At 40.0% G+C, this 10,286-nt stretch overlaps 2 protein-coding genes across 2 annotated transcripts; both read right to left on the reverse strand.

The window, feature by feature from the left end:
* Positions 1-2,599: 2,599 nt before the first annotated feature.
* Positions 2,600-3,097, reverse strand: LOC143566705 (uncharacterized). Its single transcript, XM_077053331.1, has one exon. The coding sequence runs from the start codon at positions 3,095-3,097 to the stop codon at positions 2,600-2,602; it is 498 nt and encodes a 165-aa protein (XP_076909446.1).
* A 113-nt stretch (positions 3,098-3,210) lies between these two features.
* LOC143566706 (uncharacterized) lies at positions 3,211-5,658 on the reverse strand. The gene is made up of 2 exons (XM_077053332.1): positions 5,539-5,658; positions 3,211-3,618 (listed from the first exon to the last, which is right to left on the reverse strand). The coding sequence occupies exons 1-2, from the start codon at positions 5,656-5,658 to the stop codon at positions 3,211-3,213; spliced, it is 528 nt and encodes a 175-aa protein (XP_076909447.1).
* Positions 5,659-10,286: the final 4,628 nt, after the last annotated feature.

The raw sequence follows: 10,286 nt of genomic DNA on the forward strand, positions 1-10,286 counted from the left end.
AATCTCGGCAGAGTTCGTGGAATCCGGGGAACTCATTGAGTTTGAAGAAGTATGAAAATAATAAAAATGATTTGTATTTTTATGTTTGTGTTTGTGTATGATATGGTGAAAATGGTTAGATAAAGTTTGATATATATATATATTAAGTTTTTAAATTATTTTTTTTTATATATAGTCGTTACCCAACGGCATTATTATTATTATATTATTATTTCTCCATCTTCGCAAGCGACAATAATACCCCGCCCCCGCCCAATTTCGCCCAAATTTCGCCCAGGGGGCGGTGTTCCACCCTAAAATCGCCCCGAAGTCACCCCTTTTCTCGCCCACTACGTTTGGCCTTACACTTGTTTTTTTAATTGGTTAGTTAAAGCTCATTGCTTACGTGGCAGTAACATGACACTTTAACTAACCGTGCCGTAACACATAGTCTAAACTTACATCTAACTCTAACATGCCAGGTTAAAGTTTAGACTTTATATAAAAACCTCTATATCATAACAATGTCTCACTATTCATATCAATCAATCAAGCGATGTATATCCCACCGCATAGCAGCTATCGGTAGGGTCAGGGGAGGGTGGGATGTAGGCAAGTCTTTCCTCTATCCGTGAGAATAGAGAGGTTGCTTCCAGAGAGACCCCCGACTCATAAAGCTACATATATGTAAACAGAGTAAACATACATCCTACAAGCAAAGACACTTAGCAATATATAGATAGCAAACTACCAAGTAGCAAGGAATCTGTAACCTACTATGAATAGGACATAAGAAGCAAAAATCAACATCAAACAAAATATATACATAAACAACAAGGAGTCGAACTAGACCCTAAATACAAAGCTAAGCTAACTAGGTACCTTCCACTAGAAGTCACTAACCTTAATCCTACGTCTCCACGAATCTCTATCCTGGACCATGTCCCCAGAGAAGTACAACTCTGTCAAGTCATGTCTAATTCTCTCATCCTAAGTCAATTTAGGACTGCCTCTACTCCTCTTTCCTTCCACAATGAAGGTTTCCACTACTCTAATTGGCGCTATTGTCGGTCTCCTCTTCACATGCCCAAACCATCTCAATCTCCCTTCCTTTATTTTCTCTAATATGCTAACTATTCCTAACCTTTCCCTAAAGATCTCATTTCTAATCCTATCTAATCTAGTGTGTCTGCACATCCACCTCAGCATCCTCATCTCTGCTACCTCCATCTTGCGCGCATGTGTCTTCTTGATGGCCCAACATTCTGTTCCATACAACATTGCAGGTCTAACTGCGACTCTATAAAATTTCCCCTTTAATTTAGATGGGAACCGCTTGTCGCACAAAACCCCAGTAGCTGCTTTCCACCTACACCAGCCAGCTTGTATGTGGTGGGTTACGTCACTGTCTATCTCTCCATTGCTTTGGACAAACGATCCTAGGTATTTAAACTTCGTTATCTGCGGAACCACCTGGTCCTCAATAGTGATCTGGGTGTCCTCGCTATCGACAACACCACTGAAGTCACAACAAAGGTACTCTGTATTAGAGCGACTAATTCTTAAACCTTTATCCTCTAAAGCTACACGCCACTCCTCTAGCCTTTCGTTCAAGCTTTGTTTGGTCTCAGCCACTATCACAATATCATCTACAAAGAGCATGCACCATGGGACAGGCTCCTGAATCGACTTGGACAACTCATCCATGACTACCTTGAAAAGAAACGGGCTTAACGCCGATCCTTGGTGTAGTCCCATCTCCACTGGGAAAAAAATTGTATCTCTTACCGGCGCACGAACACTAGCTTTAGTCCTGTCATACATACCTTTAATTAAGTCTATATACTTTCCAGGTACCCCTCTACTTTCTAAACTATCCCAAATTAGTCTACGTGGCACACTGTCATATGCCTTTTCAAGGTCGATGAATACCATATGCAGGTCCCTCTTTTTCTCCCTATACTTCTCCATTAAACTTCTCAGTATGTGTATCGCTTCCGTGGTTGATCTTCCTGGCATGAAACCAAATTGGTTAACCATAACATGCATTTCTCTCCTAATTCGAGTCTCAATTACTCTCTCCCATAATTTCATAGTATGATCTAACAACTTAATTCCTCTATAATTTCTACAACACTGTGCGTCTCCCTTGTTCTTGTATTGGGGCACTACTACACTACTCCTCCACTGGTCTGGCATTTTTCCATTCTTGAAAATAAGGTTGAATAGAATAGTGAGCCATTGAACTCCTTTATCCCCTAAACACTTCCAAGCCGCAATCGGTATGTTGTCTAGACCAATCGCCTTAGCCCTTCCCATCTTCCTAAGTGCTCTCTTCACCTCTCCCTGTGTGATACCTCTACAGTAGGAGTTATTCCTTTGTTGTCTCTGCGCAACATGGTTGTTTGTTTCTCGTTGGTAGGTCTGTCTGCCATTAAAAAGAGTGTTAAAATAATATTGCCATCTCTGTTTAATGTCTTGTTCCTTGATTAAGACACGTCCATCCTCTCCCTTTATATATTTCACTACTCCTAGGTCTTGTCTTCTACGCTCCCTGGCTTTAGCAATCTTGAACATATCATGCTCCCATTCCTTTGTTTCCAGACATGCATACATCTGTCTATACGCTGTGTTTTTTTGCCTCTGTCACCGCCTTCTTCGCCTCTCTCCTAGCGTTTTTGTATTTCTCCCTCAACCTCCAATGCTCCCCCTCGTTTGTGCACCTTAAAAGATCCCTAAGACTCCGTTGCTTATCCTTGATCTTGCTCTGCACATCCTCATTCCACCACCAAGATTCCTTGTTCCCATTTGTCCTGCCTGTCGTGGACCCTAGAGTCTCCTTTGCCACTTGAGTGATGGAAGCTGCCATATCCTCCCAGATCCGGTTTGCGTCCCCAACAAGATGAATTGTTGTCGTCGAGATTACCTTGTCCTTGAACATCGTAATGTTTGTGCCTTTCAAATTTCCCCATCTTATCCTAGACCGCCCTTTTCTCTCCATCCTACTCACTTTCTCTCTCAGTACTACATCTGCCACCAGTAAATGGTGCTGAGCTGCTGCGGTCTCCCCCGGTATCACCTTGGAGTCTCTCCACCATCTTCGATCGTGTTGCCTCATTAAGAGATAGTCGATTTGTGTATTTCTTCCCCCACTAGTAAAAGTGATTAGGTTTGTGTCCCTCTTCCTAAAGAAAGAGTTCAGAATACCAAGCTCATGGGCCACTGCAAAATCTAAAAGATCCCTACTAGTTCGTTCCTATCCCCAAAACCAAAACCTCCATGAACTATCTGAAAGCCATAACTTTCCTTACCGATATGACCATTGAAATCACCTCCTATGAAAATGGTCTCCTCCCTAGATATGGCCCTCACAACTCCATTTAGGCAATCCCAAAACTCCCTCTTTTCTTGGTCTCCTAGTTCCACGTGCGGTGCATAAGCGCAAACCACAACCACTACTTCGACTCCTAACACTAACCTTAATACCATCACCCTATCGTTGTATCTTTTCACCTCAATAACATTCTTATGCAATTCTATAGCCACTAGAAATCCTACTCCATTTTTAGCTCCATCCGCCCCCGAATGCAATAGCTTGTACCCATTTCGCTCTACCCCTCTCTGCCCCTTCCACCTAGTCTATTGGAGGCACGCTATATGGACCTTACATCTCTTAAGGGCATCTATCACCTCTAACAATTTACCACTTAGAGTCCCTACATTCCATGATGCCACGCGCAAACTATACTCCTACCCTTTCCCTTTCCTACACCCCTCGTCCTTGGTCACGATCTCAGCGGACTGTCATGACTACTATCGTCTATGGCTACAATTAACTTTAACTATTTAAAGCAAAACAAAACCCAAAGAACCAACGCAAACACACCACAAATAGACCTTGATGAAAAGTCTTATAAAAATTCGCCTAATATACACTTAACAAATAGGTAATAATTGCGCATGGATACAAAGAGACATAAACTGCCTAATGTACACTTAAAAGTGTTAATAAAATAGCATTTAGAATTAGTGTTACTAAATTAGTAATATCTATTAAATCTTAAACCCCAAATAATATTATTTCAAATTGAAATAAGTACGGAGAAACCCTCGTTCCCACCAGAATGTGCTAGATATTATTATTTTTATTTAAGACATAATAAAAACTTCTTTCCATTTCTCATAGAATAGAATATAAGGTAACAGAAGGCAACGAGGTAACCTGGTTTCTTTTTGTCCAAAATTAGTGGTATATACCGTAGATGAGTCACCTGGTAGTATTGCCGGGTTCGTTCCTTCGTTTTTCCCACCTCGTAGACGAGTCACTTGGTTCGCCGGATTGTACTGAGAAACCGCCGGTAACGTGGTGGTGGTTTATGGAACAGTCTTTGTCTCGTGTTTGTTATGTTTAAACGGAACCGGACCTGAGCTGCCTGGTAGTATTGCCGAAGAGGAACTGCAACGGTCTTTGAAAAGTTGACTGAAACCGATCTCCCGGTAGCTCGTTTCTTCGTTTTTCCCACAATAACGTGGTGGTGGTTTATGGAACGGACCTGTGTTGCAGACCGAATGGTGGTAGAGAAGAGAAGAGAAGAGAAGAGAAGAGAAGATAGGATAACTTACCCGGTGTCGGAGGCTGTTCCGGTGCGCCGAAGAGTGTACGGATTGAGGGGTTGGTAGGGAATGGTAAAAAAATGTACGGAGAGTGTGTGACTTAAAAATGGATTGAAAACTATCCCATATAATCACTTTTTCTTATCTCTATTCATATGATCACTATTTCTTATCTCTCATTTTTTTGAACCACAGAAGAAATATATATATTAGAAAACACAACGAGAAAGCTGAGCATAGAAAAGCATGCAGGGACAAAAGAAAAACATAAAAACAAACCCAAATAGAACACTAGTGAACTAAGAACCAAAGAACCGCTATGTTCCCAAATAAAACATAAGCAAGCAGAAAGTGAGGAATACTAAAACCATAATGAGCCTCCAACTTCAAAACACCAAAGAATCTGCGAAAGATCATGACAGTTGATCATGCTTCAAAGCAAGAGAGTGGGGAGTTTGCCCAAACCAACCAGTCCATATCCTTATGATTGGATTTGAGATTAATCCAACCAAACAAACGCTTTTTAATTTCTCCGACAATGCACTCGGTTGAATAGGAGCGAAAACTGAAGACTCTCGCGTTCCTATGCATCCAAATAAACCACAACGAAGAATATATAATCACATTCATTAACTGCCTCACCATATTACAATGCGGGTCCTCCGCAACGTCTAGGAGATGTTCAAAAGAAGTTAGACCCGTCAGGTCCGAACCACACCAAAGAGAAATAGCCCTTTAAACCTCTTTTGCCAGAAAGCAGTCTAAAGACACGTGTTCCGTTGTTTCAACTTCATAACAACACACCCAACAATCGTTAGATGACAAGGATATCCCTCTAGCAATGATATTAGGCGCAACTGGAATCATGTTTAGCAACAATCTCCAAACAAAACTATTATATTTAATAGGCACCCATCTTTTTCAATCGCAAATTGGATTACTGACTCCATATATAGAAGCATCCATGACCCATCTCATTGCTTGAGCCGAGAACTTGCCCAAAGCATCACCGTTCCAAGACCATCCATCTTCGTTGTCTACATTGAAAGAGAATAGCTCTACCATTTCTTTGATATTAGTAGAATCTGAAAACTCCCTCGGAGATAAGTTATGTTTAGACAAAACAAAACCCACCTTAACCGTCCCGTTATCATCTAAGGATACCCCTTCAATTACCAAACAATTTTTATTTACCTCTAGCTTATAAATGTTTGGGAAGAGGTCTTTCATCATGAATCTGCCTAACCACACATCCAATCAAAAACGAGTCGTGTTTCCTTTCCCCACCTTTCTAACAAAAGACCTGTTGAAGTTTATCCCTATATATGAGAAGTTTTTATCAATCTTTGCAATAGTATACCATGTTCCACAGATGGATTGCCTTGCCAAATTTCCATCCATCTGAAACCAAGTATAGTGGATTGCATTCACGGACCTCGCCAAAAGGTAATATTTTCCTATTTTCCACCGCCACCACCATTTGGCAAGAAGAGCCAAGTTCATAGACTTTAGGCAGCCAACACCTAGACCTCCATACCGTTTGGGCTTCACAATGATATCCCAAGCAACCCAATTAATTTTTTTAGCATCCCAAAGAACCCCCCCCCCCTCCCCAATAGAAATCTCCTCCTAATTTACTCAATTTCTTTGATCAGTTTTAACAGGGCATGAAACATAGAAAGGAAGTAAAAGGCAAGCTCGCAAGAACGACTTTAACTAGAGTAAGTGATGTGTAAGACGTTGGAAGTAATTTCAGACTCCAAGTCACAAGTCGATGAACGTGAGGGACCAATAAGGACATGTAGGTCATAGTTGGTTTCCTAGTTACGTTATGTTTCCTAATTGTATTTTAATTATAATAGGTAACGTCTTGACTAACAAGTTAGGTTAGTCTATATAAACCGAGTTATGGTTAGACATTATAAAATGTGAACATGATGTAATCGAGTTAGGGTTCATCAAGAATCAAACTGAGTTAGGGTTTGAGAGTTGTAATAAGTTTTTGAGTAAGATTTTCTGATTAATAAACAAGAGTTATTTGTTTACATTGTGTTTGATTATCTATCCGGGACTTGAATTGGTATCAGAGCCGGTTAAGGTATTCGTGATAGTCGATCAAATCCGTGATAGATTAAATCATCCCACTCGGTATCGCCGTTGCCAAAGTTTTGTTGTGCAAGAAAAGAAATATTCTGCCATGTTCAAAGAGAATTAGAATTCTTTAATTGATTGGTTGTTTTGTAATAAAAGTCATAAGGGAGATTTGTTTTTCTTTTTAGTTTTTGTTGACAAGGAATAAAAGGAAAAGAATAAATAAGGTTTTAATTCTTTTTTGTTTCCTTGATTCAACTAAGCTTGAACGACATTTTTTTTCACGGTTACGGTTTGATGAAGAACGATGGGTGATAAAGAAGCAATGAAGATGAGCGGTGGAAGCGGGAGTGGGAACCCGAATGCATTCCAAAGTCCCATGCTTACTTCTACGAATTACACGGTATGGGTTATTCGAATGATGATACTTATTGAAAATGCATAAGGTTTGGGATACCATTGAACTGTGTGCAACCAATGATGATAAAAAAAACATCGTGATTGTGTTGATTATCAGTCGATCCCGGAAGCAACAATCATGCAAGTGGGTAATCTTGAGTCGGCCAAAAAGATTTGGAACACGGTTAAGATGCATAATCTGGAGGTTCATCGGGTTAAGGAGGCAATATTTAAAACCCTCATGATCGAGTTTGATGGTATGAGGATGAAAGAGATGGAGACCATTGATGAGTATGTGGCGAAACTCTCGTGTACGGCGTCGTAGTCAGCGAGTTTATAAGAGGTGGTCGAGGAAACTAAGATGTACAAGAAGTTTCTTTCAAGTCTACCCCAACGTAAGTTTGTTCAAATTGTTGCGTCCATTGAACAAACTTCGGATCTCAAACCTGTTGGGTTTGAAGACGTGGTGGGACGTTTAAAAGCATACGAGGAGCTGTTTCGGGAATAAGACATGCATTACGAGATCCAGGGTAAGCTTATGTTTCATAGGTCTGAATCCTCAAGTAGTAGATACAATGATCGTGAGTCCACTCGTGGAGGTTGTGAACGTGGAGAAGGGCGAGGACGAAGTGGTCGTGGGTCGGGTCAAAATCGTGGTCATCAAGAAAAAACCATGAACTGGGAAAACCGTGAACATTAGGTCAAAACCTAGGACCTCTCAAAGGTTCAATGTTATCGATGTGACGAGTTTGGACACTTTGTCCACAAGTGTCCCAATCGAAAACAGAAAGTTCAAGGCAAAGTAAAGTTAGCTGAAGCATCTGAGATAAGGAATCCATCACTCTTTATGATTAAGAGTGTTCAGAAAACGATGTTCTTAAACGAAAAGAAGGTTATACCCAGAAACTACGAGTCTAAAGATGGTGATGAATGGTATTTGGACAACGGCGCAAGTAACCACATGACAGCTAACGGGTCTTTCTTTTCTAAACTTAACAATCATGTCACGAGAAATTTTAAGTTAGGGGATGACTCCTATGTTGATATAAGCGGTAAGGGGTCGATTATATTTGAGGCTAAAAGTGGTGAACATCGTTTGCTTACGAATGTTTATTTATACCAAGTCTTCGAAGCAATATTATTAGTCTCGGTCAAGCCTCGGAACACGGGTGTGATATTCATATAAAAGATAACTACCTTACGATTCATGATGGGTAAGGTAGGTTATTTGTGAAGGTGACTCGTTCCCCTAATCGACCATATCGGATACATTTAAAGATCGGTAAACCGGTTAGTTTACTTAGCCGAATTGAAGAAACAAGTTAGTTGTGGCATGCTAGGCTTGGCCACTTGATCTTTGAATCAATAAAGCTAATGGCTAGAAGGTAGATGGTTGAAGGGATGCATGGCGTTACCCATGAAAACAAGTTAAGTGAATCTTTTTTGGTCGGGAAGCAAATGAGGCAATCCATTCCTAATTCGGGGGCTTTTAGGGCAACTCGAGCCTTATAACTCCTGCACAATGATCTGTGTGGACCGATTACCCCTCCAACAATAGCGGGTAAAAGGTATGTTTTTGTTTTAATCGATGATAACTCATGATTTGTTTGGACGTATTTGTTGAAGGCTAAAGATGAGGCGTTTGAAGCTTTAAAGAAGTATAAGTAATTAGTTGAAAGTGATGTTTGGGAAAATGATCAAGACGTTTCGTACCGGCCGAGGTGGTGAGTTTACCTAGCATCAGTTCAACCAGTTTTATGACATGGAAGGTATTCAAAGATATCTAACGACACCATACACACCTCAACAAAACGGGGTAGTTGAAAGACGGAACCGAACCTTATTGGAGATGACACAAAGTATGTTAAAAGCAATGGGTGTTCCGAATCACTTATGGGGTGAGGCAATCCAACATGCCACGTACATCAAGAATCGTATTCCTATTCGGGCCCTAAATGATAAAACGTCATTAGAATGCTAAAACAAAAGAAAACGAATATTTCTCATCTTAAAGTATTCGGTTGTGTGGCATATCCAAAGATAGTAGGAACTCACTTGAAAATGCTCGACAATCGTTTGAGGATTTTAGTGCATATCAGAATCAAGACCGGGTCCAGAGCTTACCGGTTGTTTTATCCGAAGACCTAGAAGGTTGTTATTGCTCGTGATGTGGTTTTTGATGAGAATAAGCCGTGGGTTTGGGCTAATTCTATGAAAAACATTGAAGAAACGGAGCTAGCCATTGCACCTACTGAAGAATGGAAATTACATCATGTGGATGTAAAGTAAACATTGTTAGCGGTGGAGAATATTAGTGGCAAGGAACAACGAGTTGACATTCTTACGAAAGCACTTGCGAGAATCAAGTTCGACGAGATGAGAAGATTGCTCGGCGTTGAAGATCTCCTAGTTTCGAGTCGGAAATCAGGGGGTGATTTGTCACACCCCAACCTAAGACGGAAATGTTGGGGCGTGAACTGATTGTTCACAGCTCACAATGTACTATCATGCAATTATAAAGTGACAATATCTAATTAATTATTTTAAATAAACAACTTATAACCAAGTACATTAACTCGTAGAATATTACAAAACAAATCTAATAATCTTGAATAAGTTTTTACATCCTAAAAGGGCATCTCTACATGATCTTCCTCTTGATAAACAATCCAACCTAATAACCTGCAAATGCGTACAAAATAGATATTTTTTTCAACACGAGGTTGGGTGAGAAAATCACCAGTTTTGAATACAATCTATTAATATATAAATAAAAAGAAAAAATGTTATCTGTGAGTATATACAATCAAACCATAGCATGTAACATTGTAAACAAATATTGATGAGCAGGCTAAACCATTGTCATGCGAATCGGGCGTTGGTTGCCATAATTGAGTTGTCGATGAAACCATTGTCATGCAATTGGACGCCGACCACTATGACATAATGTGATTAATATGAACGAACTCTCCGAATTGCGATAAATAAACACAAAGCAAATAACATGTCACACCCCCGTCTTAGGCCTGGGCTTGCGATCAACATTTGGTACCACATTTGTAAATATATCAGAGTTGCGGAATAAAGTGGAAAATATATTTGTGTGGATAATAATATAATATTTACTTAACATAACACGGAATATAAAACTTCCCGTTTAATATTTACAAAAGTTAACTTCTTTATCAAACCACCAATTTACA

This window comes from Bidens hawaiensis, unplaced genomic scaffold, assembly GCF_021521415.1.
Source record: "Bidens hawaiensis isolate Kalapana, Puna unplaced genomic scaffold, B.hawaiensis_p1.1 tig00023039_1, whole genome shotgun sequence".
NCBI classification, from domain to species: Eukaryota; Viridiplantae; Streptophyta; class Magnoliopsida; order Asterales; family Asteraceae; genus Bidens; species Bidens hawaiensis.

Bases quoted from the DNA above. Each gene is read 5' to 3' on its own strand.
- LOC143566706 (XM_077053332.1), bottom strand. From the start codon at position 5,658: ATGGTAGAGCTATTCTCTTTCAATGTAGACAACGAAGATGGATGGTCT. The intron at 3,619-5,538 runs GTCAGTAATCCA...TGCCTCCAATAG, and splicing joins TGGATGCTTCTATATATGGA to ACTAGGTGGAAGGGGCAGAG.
- LOC143566705 (XM_077053331.1), bottom strand. From the start codon at position 3,097: ATGAGGCAACACGATCGAAGATGGTGGAGAGACTCCAAGGTGATACCG.